Consider the following 19,402-nt stretch of genomic DNA (forward strand, 5'->3'; position numbering starts at 1 on the left):
AAAAGATGTGAGCGCAGTTTTAAACCTTAATCACCTATTTTGCCACTTTTACTTAATTGAAAAGAAAAAAAAAGTGCAGAACTCTTCTGTTAATATTTTATTTCTCTTTCTGTTATCTTTCTTTTCCCGTCTCTGAAAACATTGGCCCAGAAACTGGACCTTGATCTTATTAAGTGACAACATAGAAGGCATAGTTGGGCCCATATTTGGAGATTATCATTCCTTTCCCCAAATAATGTGTATTAGATAATTTTGCTAAGTGTTATTGATCATTTATTAAATAGGTGTAGGCTCTTTGTGTACTTTTAGAACCTCTCTGAAATTAGGAAACACATCAATCCTGGGTTTGCTTCACTTTGGAATCCTAGTCAAGCAACTACCACCAAAAAATACATTTTAGAATACTCCTTTTGAATTAGGAGTAACAGGAATATTCCCACTAACTTTTCTTCCATGCTGGGAATGAACTTTGTCCCAGTAGGATCACTGATCAAAATAAAACAGGCAAACTGCCTTTGGCGAAATGGCGGGTTTCTCTTCGTTCTGACCAAATGGTGTGTTACTGTTTTCTATGTCATTGTTTTCTCTTAGGATTGGGGTGTGGTTCCATAAAATCTGGTGATTAAAGTTCATGTGTGAGTTGCCAACAGGCTGTATTTTTAAGTGGGAAACATTGAGGAAGTAAATCCTGTGCTCACCTGATTTCCACGCTCAGTCAATAAATAGAACAGTAATCCTGTTTGTTTGGCTCCTGAAACTCAGTGCAATGCTCAGTTATAATAGCTTTTAATTGTTACACTAGCTTATGTTTTTAAGAAAAGTGAGAAAGAGGGGTATGTAGCTGTTCTGATCTTGTTTATTTTCATACTTGCTTAGTCAAAATTACTCTAACCTCTTATTAGCTGCAAAATTAAAGCTATTAAACCAGCCCATTGAAATGTAGCCAATATTTTATTGCTAATCTATAAGACAATTAAAATGTCACAATGTGAATTAAAAAAAACAAGAAAGACTCTTCTCAAACTAATCATTTTGGTCATTGCATGTATTTTTTTTAATTTGAGGGAGGGTATGCTTGGCAACTGCCAGTTAGAGGTAATTCTTTGTTAAGAATGAAACACAAAAGTATGCAAGTGCTGTGACTGTAGTCAAAACATCGAAATACTGGAGGAACTCAGTCAGTCGCACAGCGTCCATAGGAGGTAAAGATATTGAGGAAGGGCTCAGGCCCGAAACGTCGGTCATACCTTGAGGACGGGTTCAGGCCCGAAACGTCAGTAATATATCTTTACCTCCTATGGAGCTGTGAGGCCGACTGAGGTCATCCAGCATTTCTGTGTTTTGAATTTTTATTTGTCAAGTATTGGGCAAGTTCTATATAATTAATGATGTGAAGAAAGAAATTGCCCTTCAGCTGCTCCTGTTCTTAGAAATGGAAAGACAAGAAGCCTGTGGTGTAAATACTGCTATTGGAGTTGAAGCTTCCATCAGCAGCTCTGCTAAAATTGATTCTTTCGATTGTGTGCATTGTGTTTTATAAAAAAAAGGCATTTATTCACAACTGTTCAACCTTAGAATTTTAATTTTGTTGGCAAGTGCTGTGTTTGTTATCCTTTTTGTAAACATTCTAATTATTTATAATTTTGATGCACACCAGATGGTGAATATGTTATTACATGTACAAGGCATAATGGTAATTTTGAGCTGTTATCACTGACTATCTTAAAACTTGAGAATCTTAATAAGTATTAGCTGATTTTTGTAAGGTTGTGCTGGCACAAACAGAAACAGACAAGCCATTCCTAAATCAAATACATGCCTATTTATTGTTTTGATCATTCCTGCTGTGGAATTGGTGGGAGTTGCTTTAATTTTTTTTAATTTAGCCATTCCTTACAGTAACAGGCACTTATGGTTCAAGAACCCGTGCCATCCAATTAATCTACAACCTTGTATGTTTTGAAAGGTGAGAGGAAACAGGCGAACCCAGAAAAACCCACACAGCCATGAGGAGAATGTACAAACTCTTTACACACAGCGTCAAATTCGAATCTGGCTCACTGGCGCTATTATAGTATTGCGCAACCATGCTGCCCCATCGTGGGGCTTTGATCATGGTTTGTATGGAGTAAATAGAAGTGTTCCCATATTATATTCTTGTTGCTTTTTTTGGGAGGGGGGGTTCTGTTATTTCAGCCTTCTCACTATTTCTATCTTTTCATCCTTTTCTAATGCACTTCTAATGTTCTCACATCTTCCTTTCCATCTTATTTTAATCCTTTTTTTTCTTTCACTTTATATTCTTGGTCACTAAAGTGACTGGCACCTTTAGTCCCTGTCATTGCCCCCCTGTTATATGTTCCAGTACTTTGTTTTTCACTGTTACTCATTCTGTATCTCAAGATTGCTCACATGTTATCTATTACCCTGCCCTGATTGCTTCTTTGTTAATCTCCATTTTTTTCACTCTGTTTTCTGCCTTGTCCTTGTTACAACAGCAGTGTCTCCTATGCATTTATTTTCCTCCACTTGTCATTCCATCAACAATCTGCATTCTTCAGGAGTCTCTCTCAATCATATCCTCTCACTGTGCTGCACTCTGGTCCAAACAGACATTAATTAACCACTTTCTGAAGTATTAAAAAGTTGAAATGTAATTCTTTCACAGAAATGGCAAGTGGATTAAGCCTCTGCTGCTAATATTCATTGATTTTAGTGTAGGTGAGGACTGCTGCTAGATGTAATGGATGTTATACATTGGCTTCCATTAATGTAGAAGGCCAACCATTACCAGTAGAAGGGCTATCATCTAGTTATTTAGTAACTTATTGGGAAATGATTTTAAATATTCAGAGTATATTCAGAGTTCTAGACAATTCCTTCAAAACAGCACAATAAAAATGAGCAGTCGAATTATATTAAGAACAGTTTTGTGTTTCCAAATATATACCTATATATGGACTTGCTGTTTAAGTATAATGACAAGAAAAGACTGATCATTCAGCATGCCCCAGTAATTGTAATATTTTGTGTTTTTATTTTAAATATACTCTGCACATCACTCAAAATTATTTCCTTTCAAAGAAGAAAAACATAGTTTGGAAGAGAAGGCATCACAATTCCTCTCTAACTTTCATCTCGCTCACCAAAATCACCCTGGATTTCTTGTTGTAACTCTTTTTGAGTCTGAAGCATACTTAGTGTTAGCCTCCAGGTTTGCAGAGAACTGCCAGCGAAGGGCTGAGTATTGTAGCACATTAAACCTCCCCTTCTGCTGCTGGACTTGGCAGCAGTAAACTCATGAGCCAATTGCATTGGGTTCTTTCAGCTTTATGGTGGCTGCTCTTTGAACATTGTCATCAATTGTAATGAAAAACATGAATAGATTGTGCTTTGTTTATTTTACTTTGACTTAATGTCTTTAGGTAAGTTTTAAAGTGAACTTATTTCTGTAATTTCCATTTTTAATTATTTAAATCTTTTGAGCTTTTTTAATGCCTGTCTTGAGTTGACAGAATTAAACACAATATAAAGGCTTTTGCAATAGCAAGCTTGTAAGTCTTTCAAGACCTCCTAAGAGCAAAGTGAAGTCCAACTGTGAGAGTGCAGTCGTAAGATTTTTTAAATAAATTACTTTAAGATTACCTTCAATTACCTTCTATTTACTGTTATTCTTTTATCTGATAAAAATGATAATAGAAAATCCCTTTTTATTGAGCTGTTCCTTATACTTAGTTTAATTAAGCATTAAATGCATTTATCAAAATATTTCTATTTGTTTCTTGTTTGTATGAGATCATTCAGCAAAATTCTCTTGCTGCATACTTTTGACCTGTGTATTTATTCTACTTTCATTACTTTATTCTTCAGGCCTTTAATTTATATGCTGCTTTAGACCTGTCTCCACCCACATGGTTTGCTAATTTAGACAAGTTTATATTTCTGCACTAAGCCGCAGGTTTTTTAAAATATTGAAGTTGGAACTGCTTCTCCATTTCGCATTCCTGGTCTGTGCTATGTAAAAGGACTATGTACAGGAAATTAAGCATTAACGTTTAGTGAATGAAATGTTTGATGGAATGATGTATTGATTTATTTCATTTCACAGCTGTCAAACCTCCTTTGGAGCCAATCATTACAGTGGAAGGGCTTCGGAAACGAGTAAGTCGCAACCCTGTAGAAACAGCCATGGAACTGAAGGAAAAACGCTCACGTACTCAGGAAGCGAAGGACATTCGGCGTGCTCAGAAGGAAGCTGCTAACTTCACTGACAGGAGCACCTCATCCACTCCAGTGAAGTTATCCAGCCGGACCCGCAGGACAGAAATGGTCCTGGAGAAAGGGGAGGTGATTGACTTTTCTTCTCTGAGTTCCTCAGATCGCACGCCACTTACCAGCCCTTCTCCATCCCCCTCATTGGACTTCTCTGCTCCAGGAACACCGTTATCTCATTCAGCTACTCCTAGTCTTTTATCTGAAGCAGACCTTATTCCTGATGTTATGCCCCCTCAGGCACTATTTCACGGTAAGAATTCATTTGATTTCAATGAATCATGGTTATATGCTTTTTTAATAAGCAGTTGAAACAAAAATGTGGCTAATGGTTCTGCAGCTGGATAAGATGTCTTTAGGGTAGAATTGAGGCCATATTAACCTTAGATGTGAAGAAGAGTTAAGGACTCCCAAGCACACTGGGCAATATTTTCATTGAGGTTGAAGCACTTTGTGCACATCTTCCTTTTTGTTGTTTCAATATTCTTAAAGAAGTGAAAATCTATTTTCATTTAGAACAAAGGAGCATCTGATTCATCTCTTGCTGTCCTGTGGTTGCTGGTCACCAGGATCATTGTTTCGTTTAATGAATTCCTGGGCTCAGCCTTCCATTGGGAAGCTGGCTTCTGGTCCACCATCACTGACTGAGGGAGTGTAGAGTTTGACCTAGAGCATGTGGCTAATGCACTAACAAATGGGTTCTACAGCAAGTGAGGTCCTCTCCCCTGGTTCACAAGCCATGCATTACTTACAAGTTTTCAAAATAATTTAGGGCCTATTTTATCTTTAGAAAAATATATAAATTGAAAACAAGATTGAAAGTAATTTTAGAACCTTTAAAAGTTTTTTAAAAAAAAAAAGAAAAAAGCATGAGCCCAAAAGCTTTTAACCTACCGTAATCAAATCTACATGAAAACAGAACATTAACATAACAATTACAGCACGGAAACAGGCCATTAGGCCCTTCTAGTCCGCACCGAACCAAACACCCCTTTCTAGTCCCACCTCCCTGCACAATGCCCATAACCCTCCATCTTCTTCTCATCCATATACCTGTCCAACCTTTTCTTAAATAATACAATTGACTCCGCCGCCACTATTTCTCCCGGAAGATCATTCCACACAGCTACCACTCTCTGAGTAAAGAAGTTCCCCCTCATGTTACCTCTAAACCTCTGCCCCTTAATTCTTAACTCATGTCCTCTTGTTTTAAACTTTCCTCCTCTTAACGGAAATAGTCTATCCACATCCATTCTGTCTATCCCTTTCATAATCTTAAATACTTCTATCAAATCCCCTCTCAACCTTCTACGCTCCAAAGAATAAAGACCCAATCTGTCCAATCTCTCCCCATACTCCAGATGCTTAAACCCAGGCAACATTCTGGTAAACCTTCTCTGCACTCTCTCCACTCTGTTTATATCCTTCCTATAATTAGGCGACCAGAACTGCACACAGAACTCCAAATTAGGCCGCACCAACGTCTTATACAATCTCAACATCACCTCCCAACTCCTATATTCCATGCAATGATTGATAAAGGCCAGCATACTAAAAGCCTTCTTCACCACCCTATTCACGTGAGTTTCTACCTTCTACATTACAGCACAGTACAGGCCCTTTGGCTCATGATGTTGTGCCAACCTATTAAACTTTCCCTACCTCACACCCATAATCCTCAATTTTTCTTTCATCCATGTGCTTATCCAAGAATCTTTTAAATGTCCCTATTGTACCAACTTTCACCACCACCCGGACAATGCATTCCAGACACCCACTACTCTTTGTGTTTATTTTTAAAAAACTTACTTCTGACCAGTCTCCTAAGCTTTTCTTCCCTTTTCTTAAACAGTCGCCCTCGGAAAAGGTGTTGGCTGTCCATTCTGTCTATGCCTCTCATAAATTTGTAGATCTCGATTAAGTCGCCTTTCATCCTGCTTCACTTCCTATGCCATAAGTGCTCTGTGATTGGTAAGGGATTGCTTAAAGTGGTATGCAAATAGAAATAAAAAAGTTTGAAAACCACTGTTTTAATCGTACCTAATTGACCGTTATGTGCACGGTTTCATAACTCCAAAGGAAATGGACCAGTGTCAATTTTTCTCAAGCAAATTATTTCAGTAACAATTGGTCAAGGGCAGTGGTTCTCAACCTTCCCTTCCCACTCACATACCATCTTAAGCAATCCCTTACCAATCACAGAGCACTTACGGCATAGGGAGTACTTAAGGTGGAATGTGAGTGTTTTAAAAAGTTGCCAACCCCTGCTCTTAACGTTGTCTCCAATCTGCAACCTGTTCTTCCACTTCTGCGTTCAGGTCATTTATAAAAATCACGAAGAACAGGGCTCCCAGAACAGATCCCTGAGAAACTCCACTATGCACTGGCCTCCGGGCAGATAACGTTTCACCTGATACTACCCTCTGCTTTATGCAGGCAAGCCACTTTCTCCTCACTTTTTCTCCCATTCATTTCAGTGGGCTTACTACTTCAGTGGGTGAATTTTCCATCTGGGGAGCTGGGAGATCTGGAGATTTGTGCTATCCTGTTGGACTCTAATGGGCTTATATACTAGCAGATTGATGCAGATTCTAGTGCATGATCAGGCCTTCTATTATATTTATTTGGTATCCTAATGCCACCATGATCAATGTTGCTTGGTGCTAGAATGGTGGTATTTTCCTAGATTGGAGAGCTTTATTTTGGCCACAAAGATGTTGTTCAGATGGACATGTTCAAATAAATGGAATTAGCCTCGTGGATGTGAAAAGCAGCAAGAAGTCAGTGGTGTCAGTCATTACTGATCCAGATTCCTCCCACATGCCAAACTTGTTGGGAGGTTAATTTGCCATTGTAAATTACCTTTATGCGCAGGTAAATGGCAAAAGAATCAAGGGGAATTGATGGGCAGAGGGAAGGCGATGTGTTGGGGGGGGTGGGGGTAGGATGGGATTGCTCATCTACAAGTTAGCATGGATTCAATAAGCAGAATAAGAGCTCTTATACATCATTATCAGCTGATAGGTTTTTAAAATTGAATGAGATAGGGCCCTTTTAAAGATGATATCACATTAATTTATTTGAGAGTCAGCATTAGATTTGTTTTTGCAGGTATTTGAGTTCCTCTCTTTGTATAGATATAATCACATCATAGTTGGCCTTACCTTAAGTTCAGTAACTAAAGAGCAGGAACAGGGAAGAACAGCTGTGCTCAAGTTCCCCTGTGTCACCCAAAACTTGTTGTTTTGAAAACATTATGATGCTCAAAATTTGAAGTTTGAAAAGTTAGCGAGATGCTAAACAATCAGTCAATTGAAATGCCTCTTTACATGAATATATTTAATATAATCTTGGTGTTAGCATAATTCCCAAATGAAAATCAGAATACTCTGGAGGTGGGAAGCCTAAAACAAAAGCAATGTTCAGGCAGATTCTGTGGGGGAAGGGTGGGGAGAGATGATTTTGAGTTAGTAGGTTTTAATTGTCCTGAGAAAATAACTTTTCACAGATGCTACCTGTCTTTTTGAGTGTTTTGTAGCACCCACACATAGAGACACAGGTCGTCTTACAAAATGGCCAACGAACGCGTGAACCTGGGGATGACACCGGTTGTCGTCCCATGTCAAGAAGATGGGGATCTCTGGTGGGAATGCTGGTCATTCCCAGGTTGACGCTCTGATGACGTGGGTCCTGATGTCAGCACCTGAGGCCCATATAAGCGCAACAGACAGTCTAGTTTTTCAAGGCTTTGGTGTGAGTGTCGTTTTTCTCCACGCTCGCATAGCGCTAACGCTACATTGGTGACTTTAACAGGTCCAACCGGCATTTGGACCCGAAGATGATGGACCAGGCGGAGCCAGCGACCATCCACAGGGTCTCACTCAAGCTCGTAACGTTTTGGTTGTCGCAGCCACATGTGCGGTTCGAGCAGGCCGAGGCTTAGTTCCAGCTTCGACACATCACCGCCCACAACATCCACTACTTCTATGTTATGTGCGCCCTTGATCAGGACACAGTGGCAAGGGTTGTGGATTTCCTACAGCAGTCTCCAGAGCAAGGAAAATACACGGCCCTCAAAGAGCTGTTAACCTGCACTTTCGGGCTCTCGGCGTGAGCGTGCCACTCCATTGCTGCATATGGATGGATTGGGGGACGGCCCCATCCACCCTAATAAGCAAAATGCTCGTTCTAACCAAGGGCCACAAGCCTTGTCTGCTCTTTGAGCAGATCTTCCTGAAGCGGCTGCCCAAGGATATCCAGCTCTTGCTCATGGACGAGGACTTCAGCGATCCTCGAAGGGTCATGGCCCAGGCAGACATACTCTGGAGAGCGAAGAAGGACACCAACGCTGTTGTGGACCATATCAGCAAGCCCCACAAACAACTGCCTGCAAGACCAAAGTCCAGTGGAAAGTTAATGACCCTGGGAAACCTCTGCTACTATCATCAGTGATGGGGTGAGGAGGCTTGTTGATGCCGCCCTCCCTGTGGGTTTCTGGGAAATGCCCTGGCCAACCATCGTTGATGGCTGCGGCGTTTGGCCCACGTGATAGTCTCCTTTATATCTGGGATTCCTTGTCAGGCAGGCGTTTCCTGGACAAGACTGATGTTGAGATAACCATCCTACCCCCCACAGGCCTTTACACCCGAAACACAAGCTGGGCCCAGCACTGAGGGCAGCCAACAGCTCCTCCATTCAGACTTTTTGGACCCACACCATTCTCCTTTGGTTCAGCAACACCATGCGGCGACTACTGCCGCCTCAATGAGGTTACCATGCCCGACAGATATCCCATGCCCCACATGCAAGACTTTGCTGGCAACCTGCATGGGGCACGGGTATTCTCCAAGGTGGACCTCATCCCAGTTCACCCCCAGGGCATTCCTAAGACTACAATTATAACCCCTTTTGGCTTGATGGAATTTCTCCGCATGCCCTTCAGTCTAAAGAATGCAGCACAAACTTCAGCCGCTTATGGATGCAGTGGGCAGAGACCTCCAATTTGCATTCATCAATTTGAAGTTATGCCTGTTAACAGTGCAATTCCATCTCCTCTGCCAAGTTTGCCTGCAACCTATTCCCATTTAGTTCTCTGCAATTTAACTAACTCAGAGTGGCACTGAGATCTGGGAGGAAACCAGAAGCAACCTTGGTGGGGGGGGGTGGACTGGTCACAGGGAGAATGTGTAAACTCCACTAAGACAGCACCTGAGTTCAGGATTGAATCCAAGTCCTTAAGTTGTAGGGCAGCCTGGTAAGCCAGTTATCTTTGTAACTTGTATTGAAAAATAGGCTTTCTATGTAATGAATTACTTTGTAACTGTCAATAAATACATATTTTATGCTAGCCATCCTGGACTTTCAGTGGTGAACCAGTTAAAACATAATTGTTGCAGACTCTCTCTGATGGCTTGTGAGTGATCACTGTTCATCCTTACACACTGAGCTGCTGCTGGTGTTGTTAGCCAGGTAAATTGGTTATTAACATGAAGTCCATAACAAATATTAATGACCTAGGATGGAGAGAGGGGAAGGAAGAGGGAAAGCTGTGTGTGTTTCAGAAATGAGAAATAGATGGGTGCATTTGTGTTGAGATGAGCAAAATAGGCAAACGTCATTTAAATAAATAGGAAAGAGAAAAGAGCAGAACTCATAGTCAATGTGAAATTACCAGATTGTCATAAAATCCACCTTATTTGGTAGTCCTTCAGAGCAGGAAATCTGTTGTTCTTGCCTGGTCTGGGGTAGCAAAAAAACAACCAAAAGAATTCAGCAGGTCTGTGCAGGGTCATCCCTTTATTTCCATAGATGCTGCAAGACCCAGCAGCATGTTTTTTTTTGCTCTCGATTCCAGCACTTGCAGTCTGTTGTATCTCTGGCCTATATGTGACAAGGTACACCATTGCCGTTGCATTTCACTATTTCAATTAAAGGCAGTCGGGAATGAGAAATAACTGCAAGCATTGCCAGTGACATCCACATTCTGTGAATGAGTCAGTGCAGGAGCTAGGAAAATGGCAGGGCGAAACAGCTGAACTCTTTTTTTCCATTTGAGGTAAAAATTGAAAAGTGAGTTATTGCAGAGGTGAAAACCAAGATTTAATGAGATGGTTTCTTTCCCTTCAGATGATGAAGAAGGAGATCCAGACAGCGTCATTGATCCCGGAATAGAGTATGTGCCACCTCCCAGCGTGGCTACTGGCGCTGTGATTATAGGCAGAAAGAAAGTGAAGGCACCTGAGCAAATAAAGTGTGAAGCTGAAGAGGATGAGGAAAGAACTGAAAAAATGGAAGGTGATGTTGAAGAGGCCGAGGATGGCATTGAGTTGTCACAAACCAGGGTTCGAGAGAGGAAAAAGGTCCAAGCAGAGGGGGATGTGCAGGCACCTGCTCCCAAATATACAGCCCTCAGTTTGTATGATGAGAGACTGCTCCTCCGAAGGCTGGAATCTTGTCCTCATGCTTTAGCCTTGAGTGTTGAGGCCAAGAGGCTCCGCCGCAAATTGCTTGTAAGACAAGCTAAAAGAGAAAGGGGTTTGCCCCTTTTTGATTTGGATCAGGCAGTTGAAGCTGCAGTTTCATTGGTTGGTGAGGTATATAGAGCAAAAGAAGGTAACCGTACTGGGACGCCTGTGGGCACTGGGGCCTTCCGGACCACCAGTCAGGAGTTTCGGATCTTGGACCGGTACCAGGTGAGAACAAATGCAAATACCGTGTCTTTCAATTACATTGAATGTGGTATTGTTTGAGTATGATTGTTTAATATCAGTCTATCCTTTTATGTTCATTATATCATTTTCTTGAGTCATAGCATATTGTGGTCATTTAAGTTATACTATTGTTGGTGTATCTTGCATACCTGTAGCAAGTAAAACTTTTGGTGCAGCAGTACATTGTAGTTGTGGCCATAATAACCATCTTTCATATCATATGTGTCAGTTTGTGACCATTAGATGGAGAACCAGAGTCTTTTGGAAACACACTGAAATAAAGATTAGGTAAAGGTTCCACTATTGTCATGTAATACTACATGTGAAATTCTTTAACTTTTGTCTACCGTAAGGCAGACAGAGTGTCGCCACTTTGTCCAGAGCCCCTCACAGAAGTCTGCAGAACCTGGTGTTTCTAGGTGGTCTCCCCTGAGGCTACTTAGCTTTCGAGATCAGATGATCAGAGGCATATTCAGGCTCTTAGTTGCATTAGGTGATGTGCTGAACCTCCTGCTTATCCAGATAAATTGGTTCCTGTGCTATGGTGTCAGGAAAGACTGATGTTACTTATCAGATTGCCGATTTGGAGGAAGTGTGTTCAATGGCGCTGGACCACTTTATCTGTGATAAATCTTATTATCACCCATTTTATAATTATTGCACCAAGAACTTCCCCAGCCAGAGTGAAGATGATGTGATGGATGTTTTCAAATTTGCATTATGTGTCTGTAGTAACAATTTAAAGTAAAAAAGATATGGTTTGCATTAATGCAAATTGTGTAGTTATTTAATCTCAGAAATATGTTTGGAACCTACGAATTCAAATGCTTTTTACATTGTGTGTGACTATTTTCTATTTTGCTGTTAGGATGAATGTATTTTTTCAAAACATTATTTACTAGAGGAACTCATCAGGTCATGGGCCAAAAATAACAGTCGATGTTTTGGGTTGAAACCCTGCTCTGGTCTAAAATAGGAGGGGAGAAGGGAGGGGGTCATTGGGTGATGGGTGGACAGATGAAGGGTGAAGGATGATGGACAAATGGAGCCAGGTGGAGCTGGAAGACCATGATAAGTGAAATTTAAAAAAAAGTGGGTCACATGGAGCCAGAAGGGGTGGCTGAAGGTGGAGATAGCAGTTGCAGGGAGGAGATTTGTGGAACTGAGGGAGGGAGGAATGATGACCTGATGGTAGCAGTGGGAGGAGGGGTTATGGTGGGATGGGTGGATATTGTGGGTAGAGAGGATGGGGAAGGGGAAAGAAAAAGGAATGGGGTAACCAGGGGCTGGGGGCAAGTTGGAAAGAAGGGCATGTTTGAGAGAACCTAGTTGAATGAAGAAAGGGTTGTGGCATTTTTTTTTGCACTGAATTCTAGCATCTGCAGTCTTTTGTGTCTTCAATAGATTTATTCCGCATGATTCCATTCATCTCAGCTCCAAAAAACATTCCCTATTTTTCCATGAAGTCTTTTTCATTTCTGTGGTAACAATTCTTTGTGGCCTTGCCATGTGGAGCGGTTGATTTAATGAAGAACACTCTTATTCAGGGAGTACAGTATGTGAAGCACTGAATTGCCATTGTCCAAACACATTTTGTGCATACCTTGTATCCCAAATCACAGCTTTCCTGCCCATCATTTATGTTCAGATTTGAACTTGAACCACTGAGGAGAAGCCTATTGTCTGCTTCATGATTACTGGACTTAACAAAACACAGCCTTACTATTTTGGTGTGAGCCTACAAGATTCTAGCTGTTCAATCATTTGTACCCATTCTGCAGAGGATGCAGAAAAATTAAACTTGTATTCTCATTAATTTTCACATCTCTGAATTTTTTTAATGTGAACTGGTTTTAAGGTTAATGTGGCAATGATGGCTTTGTTTTGAAGACAGTATTTTCCAAATCTTCATATTCAAACACCGAGGCATTAAATCAGAGGAAAGGAGGTTAAGATGCATTAGTTCAGCAAGGTGGATTGCCATAGGCTCAACCTCCCTCATCTACTATATAGGGAGATCCTTGAAACTTAAAAATGTCACTTCAAAATCAGGGTCATTTATATGCCGAGTATAAAATCCAAACCCTAACCCTAGTCAACACTGATTTGGATGCAGTTATTCTAGTCAGAACATTGATGATAGCAAGCAGAGAAAGAGAATTGGAGAGAGGTACGCCTGATAAGCAGCTTGTGTTAACAGTGGCTTAAAAGTCTCAAATTTGAGACCTGAACTGAATTGACTGACCGGCTGCAGGAGGCAGCCACCAAAGCGGTCATCTGGAACAAAAGAAAATCAAACAACAAATTCCAAATTACAACAGCAGAGGTTCAGAGGTGAATGATTGATTCAATCTCCAGAACCTAACTTCTAACCCACTAACTTACCTTGACTTCACTATGCATACACACGGGTCATAGTGAGTTGGCAACCAGACCATACAGGGCCTCAGCCTGCAGTTCAACACATGCCCCAAGAATTGAGGCCTGTTGTCCACTCTGTTCCCAGCCCAACCATTTTCTAAGGTCTCTGCAGATCTGAAATGCCATGCCCTGATATTAGGAAACTTGGTGCAGACCAGGCATTGAAGCAGTATGGCACATTGGTTGAACAAGCAGTTGAGTGGTACAGGCTAGAATGGGATGGATTGTGGCTTGTACAGGTTATTGTTTGGTTTTGTTGATGGTTGTTACTTCTTTCAGATGTCTTTATCTCACACAAAAGGATATCAGGAGCAAAGGATAAAGTTTCTGCATCGATTGACTGGATCAGGAGACATAATGAACCAATGCATCATCAGCCCATATACATCACGAGTGCTCAAGCCATATATCAGGTAACACTTTCTTTGGTACAATAGTATAATTTATTCTTGAATTGGGAAACATCAACAGTCCTTTAGGCTGATACAATTTGAATCTATTTTGATACCTATTTAAAAAAAGAAGCATGTTAGAGCTGAATCTGAACAATATTTGGATCAGCCAATTAAAAATGTAGAGAATAGGAATGGTGTATTTGAGAGCTGCACTTGGATCAGGTCCTCAGTTCTATGAATTAAGTATATTTTCCAATTATCATTCAAAGCACTGTATAAGTGTGAGTCTATACATTTGGATGTGGAGAATAAGGATTAAAATTGGTAGAGCGATATGGGAATATAGACATATAGAAGATTAATACGGCCATATGAAAGCAAAAAAAACAGGTGTTTATTTCTAGAGGAAGAGAATTGAAAAGCAGAGTGGTTATGTTTGAGCTTGTGAGGAACATCCATTCTGCTGCTTTTGAAGTATTGTGAACATTTTCATTCTCCATTTTATTAGATAATTAATGTACTTTTGAAGGTACACAGATCTAATTAAATGCATCCAGATTAAACCACTCAGCAAATTTTGAACTGCTGGGCATATCAACAAAAAAAGGTCACTGGGGGATAACCTGAAAAAAATTGAGATAACAAAAATATTTGATGGTAGTGTATATGATTGGAAACAACGTTTAAACCTATAGTTCAGAGTACAACCGGACTAAATGTAAAATGGTTAGATTAGATTTGATTGGAGAGCCAGGAAAAATTTAACCTGGAAAGTGACCAATGAGCCTTCTTCCAGACTTCATCAAATTGTATGAACACATCATTTTATTTCTATTAAATCAAAATACAGGTACACAATCTTTTATCCGGATATCTAAAATCTGGAAAGCTCCTAAATCCGGCAAGTGGGGAGAGAGACAGCAGTGCAAGTGTCGGGCGAGCGCGAGTGTCAGGCAAGCGCAAGAGACCGGCAGAGCAAGTCGGCCGGGCGAGGGGGGAGACTGGCAGCGCCACTGGAAGGGGGTGAGGGTAGATACAGCAGCACAATTCGGGTGGCTTAAATCTGGCTTTCCGAAATTTGGAACACACTGTCCCCCAAGGGTTCCGGATAAAGGACTGTGTACCTGTATAATGTTCACATAGTTTGATGAAGTCTGGAAGAAAGCTCATTTGCAGCACAGATACCATAGATCTGATTAACTGAATGACTTGTTTCTATACAATTAATATTTTGTAATTGTACATTGTAGGATGTTGGCCTCAATTTAGCAATAAAATTTAGAGAACTCTTCTCCCATCCTTTTGGGTTCTACAATTTCTTGTTGTTTTGTTCCATCTTGATGTAATAAAATGATCTAAAGCACTTGGCATGAGTGTTATATGACTCTGAACCCATTGGGTAATGGCCAAAGCAAAAAAACTTGATTTAATAGAGATCACTATCTGTAGACCATTTTAATAATACTTGTCAAATAATGTTGCCTTTACTCCATTCAAACTGATTTTTAAAAATTTAGACAATCGGCAGGTAGCAGACTATTTCAGCCCACGAGTTCCTCTCACATATTCTTTTATTCTGCTACACAACCTATGAATACACTTGCTAGATTTCATGCACAACAAACCTTTTCACTGTGCCTTGGTGCACATGAAAACAAAATGTAAACTTGAACTTAATACTTCATGGGAATTAAGGGGAAGTCACAATATTTCTAAGGTTAAATATGTTACTTGGGAGTGAAAAGGGAAATCATCTTAAGAGTAATGAACTATTGACTAAAATGTCAATTTTACATTTAGTCCGGTTGTAGTCTGAACTATAGGTTTAAACGTTGTTTCCAATCATTACCAATATAGAATGGTTCAGAAAGGTTAGTAGGCTATAACTAAGCATGGCACACTACACGTAGGATTGGAAAAGTTCAAGGTGACCAAATCAAGGCATTTTGTTAGAATGGGAAAATAAAAATTATTCCCTTTAGCCAATGCCTCTACTTCCTCAGAAGCTGAAGGAAATTTGGCATTTCTCCAAAGTTTCTGACGAACTTTTATAGATGCACCACAAAAAGTATTCTCTTTCAATATTTTTATTAGTTTCATCGTATAAATGTTAGACAGGTAACCATATAATCATATAACAATTACAGCACGGAAACAGGCCAATTTACATGAGAATAAAATAGAATTTTAACAAATGTTATTAGAATAATACAGATGGTATTGTAACCTATGTTACATTGAAAAGAAGTGGGGGGAAAAACAAAAAGAAATACTATTTTACATATCTAACCCCGCCCTACAAAGGCTATTGGCTTAGCAGGGACAGACCACTACTGATAATTTTAAAAAATAAGGAAACCAATGGGGTCTTAAACCAGAAAGTAGTTAATCTTACGAATTTTGAAAATAATTGAGAAAAGAATTCCATAAAGAAACAAAATTAAGGTTCATTTCAATAGTGAAACATCTAATATTTTCCAGTCAGGCACAGCATCATATCAGACATCCATTGAGTATGAGTGGGAGAGACAGCATCTTTCCATCTCATCAATATGGCCCTTCTAGTGATAAGGGAAATGAGGGCAACTACATGGGATTATGATGCATTCAATATCAAACCTGTTAGCCCACTTATTCCAAAGCGAGCAAGAAAAATATTTGAAGTCTAATTAATATTAAGAACTAAAGAATTGGAGAGAGGACATAATCAGTATATATGATAAAATGTACCTTCTTCAGTTATACATTTATCACATTTAGAAGAGAGATTAGAATAAAATTTAGCCAATTTAACTTTGGAATAGTGGGCTCGGTGCACAGAAAGTATTCTGTCTGGATGTCTTACAGCTTAGTATGGGAACTGATGTGTCCAAGACCACAAGAAAATTCAGGAATTTGTTAACACACTCAGGCCATCACACTAATCCCCTCACCTCATCGACTCTGACCTCCCTGCTGATTCAGGAAAGAAATTAATATAACAGATCCATCTCAACCCAATCACACTCACTACCCCCCCCCCCAGCAGGCAGAAGATGCACATGTTTGAAAACATTCACCATTAAGTTCAATAGCGGTTTATCACTGTGATTGGACTCTGACTGGACTACCATCAGTAAAATGTTTCAACGGAATTTTTTTCTGAAACTCTGTACTTTTTCTGTCACTATCTGTTATAATTGCCTAGATAATGCACAGAACAGTTTTTCATTTGTGACAATAAACAATTTAAGTATTATTAATCAGAGACCATAAATATAAAATTATTAGCAATAGGTCTCAAATTGATTGGCTCAAAATTGTTGGATTTTGGATTGTACTATTTGAAAAGATGATTTCAAATATAGTTCTCAATAGTTAGTGACAATGAGATCTTTGCAAGATTATGGATAGTAAGTGGATGTAAAACTGGCACCACACTTCATCAGAAGTCTTGCATGAATGGCGTTCAAGTGGTTCTATCTGCTTCTATAATTCTGAACTGAGTTGATTTGGATAAACATTTTCTGGAGAAGTTGTTGAAGAACATAGTGAGGTTCTACTCACCATCTAAAAATGGACTGATGTTTAAAGCAAACATTTTTCTTTCATGTAAAATGAAAAATTACATCCTTGCATCCAGAGAAATTCAGTGTTGAACATGTATCTGTTGTTACTGCCACAGCCAGCTGTGTTTAGCTTAATCATATTATTTAGATTTTCACAGCTTTGCCAGCTGAAACCTTTGTAGAACAATTCTTTTCTAAATTGAGTTCTCTTATTTTGCCACATTAGGCGTGATTTTGACTGTACTCCACCTAAGATGAAACTACTAGCTGAAATTCGTGCATATCCACACCGGAATGACCCGAGCTGGAAAGCGGAGGCTGAAGCTCCTGTTGATTACTGCTATGTGTGCCCTAATTTTATTCCTACAATAAATTCAATGTGCCAAGAATTCTTCTGGCCAGGTATTTTAATTTTCTGTTTTAACAGTGAAATCTCATCCAGTGGTAGGAGCACATGGGTTAATGTACTGTACTTATTGATAGAGGGCTGGTTAATGGACAAAGAAATTGGATCACTTTCCGCTTGGCAGGTTGTAAGGGGTCACAATGATCATTGCTTGGAACTGAGCAATTTATAAGTATGTTATTGAGACCACTTGATATCAACGTATAACATGAGGAATCACAGAAGCAGGAGACCATTTGGCTCATTGTGTACATGTTGGCTGTCTATGACAGCAGCTCTCAGTTCCATTCCCTGGTGTCTTTGCTGTAATCTTACAGATTTTACTCCATCATATATTTATTGCCTTCCCTCATGAAAGACACACTGGGACTTGACTCCACACATGTGAAGGTAATGCATTCCTATTATAACTACTTGGCACTTGTAAAAGAAAAAAATTCCTCATGTCAGTTTTAATTCCCTTTCCTCTAATTTTTTACCTGTGACATTGAGAAAAATTCAGGTCAGGTAGCATCTATAAATGATTTGGATTGATGGCATTTCATTAGAACTGTTGAGTATTTCCAACAAATTATTAGTCATAATTATTGTGCCATATACTAATGTTATTCAACCTATTGTATAAAGTGCCCTCCATAATGTTTGGAACAAAGACACTATTCCTTTACTTACCCCTGTTCTCCACAGTTTTACATTAGTAATCAAACAATGTACATGTAATTAAATTGCACATTCCAGATTTTATTCAAGGTTATTTGTATACATTTTGGTTTGACCATGTAGAAATTACAGCACTTTTTATACATAGTCCCCTCATTTCAGGCCACCATAATGTTTGGGACATCTGGCTTCACAGGTGTTTTGAATTACTCAGGAATGTTAATTGCTTCATTGGTGTGAATGAGAGAGAGCTAGGCTTTTTTCTAAGCTTTTGATCACCTTTGAAGTCTACAGTTGCCATTTTTCAACATGAAGACCAAAGTTGTGCCAATGAAAGTCAGATAAGCCATAATGAGTTTGTAAAACAAGAATAAAACAGTAATCGTAGGATTACCCAAATCAACAGTTTGGAACATCATTAAGAAGAAAACGTACTGGTGAGCTTAGTAATCGCAAAGGACTGGTATTCCAAGGAAGACCCCCACTGCTGATGAGAGAAAAATTCTTACCATAATGAAGAAAAATCCCCTAAAACTTGTCTGACAGATCAGAAACATTAGAAGGTAGGTGTGGATGTGTTGATGACAACTGTCCATAAAAACCTTCATGAATAGAAATAAAGAGGCTACACTACAAGATGCAAACCAGGGAAAAGATGGTATGCTTTGGATCTTGGGCAGTTCCTTTATGCCTCCACACTTTGCTCTTGCCATCACTCTGATACAGGTTAATTTTGGTCAAGACCTTTTTCCAGAATTCTATTCTTTCTTTCTTTAAATATTCTTATTGAGTTTAACATATAAACTTGCATACAAAATTTTAAGGAAAACTCATAACAAGTCATCTCATATACATGCAAGTACAAAAAAAAGAAAAAATTAATTGAACTACATTGACAATTCCTTGATCTGCTTAAGAAACAAGTAATTGAATTAATCTATGATAACCATGTTAAACCTATATTTGCCAATTTAAGCTAAATAAAAATTG

General features: G+C 39.4%; 1 protein-coding gene across 1 annotated transcript in view; it reads left to right on the forward strand.

Annotated features, from left to right (window-relative positions):
• The window catches only part of kat14 (lysine acetyltransferase 14), a 32,288-nt gene that overhangs the window by 9,204 nt on the left and 3,682 nt on the right, over positions 1-19,402 (forward strand). The window contains exons 5-8 of the mRNA XM_069932010.1: positions 4,109-4,525; positions 10,399-10,964; positions 13,683-13,816; positions 17,573-17,748. Of these exons, the coding sequence (XP_069788111.1) occupies positions 4,109-4,525; positions 10,399-10,964; positions 13,683-13,816; positions 17,573-17,748 (1,293 nt within the window). The remainder of the gene's footprint in view (positions 1-4,108; positions 4,526-10,398; positions 10,965-13,682; positions 13,817-17,572; positions 17,749-19,402) is intronic.

Source organism: Narcine bancroftii, chromosome 4 (assembly GCF_036971445.1).
Source record: "Narcine bancroftii isolate sNarBan1 chromosome 4, sNarBan1.hap1, whole genome shotgun sequence".
Lineage (NCBI taxonomy): Eukaryota > Metazoa > Chordata > Chondrichthyes > Torpediniformes > Narcinidae > Narcine > Narcine bancroftii.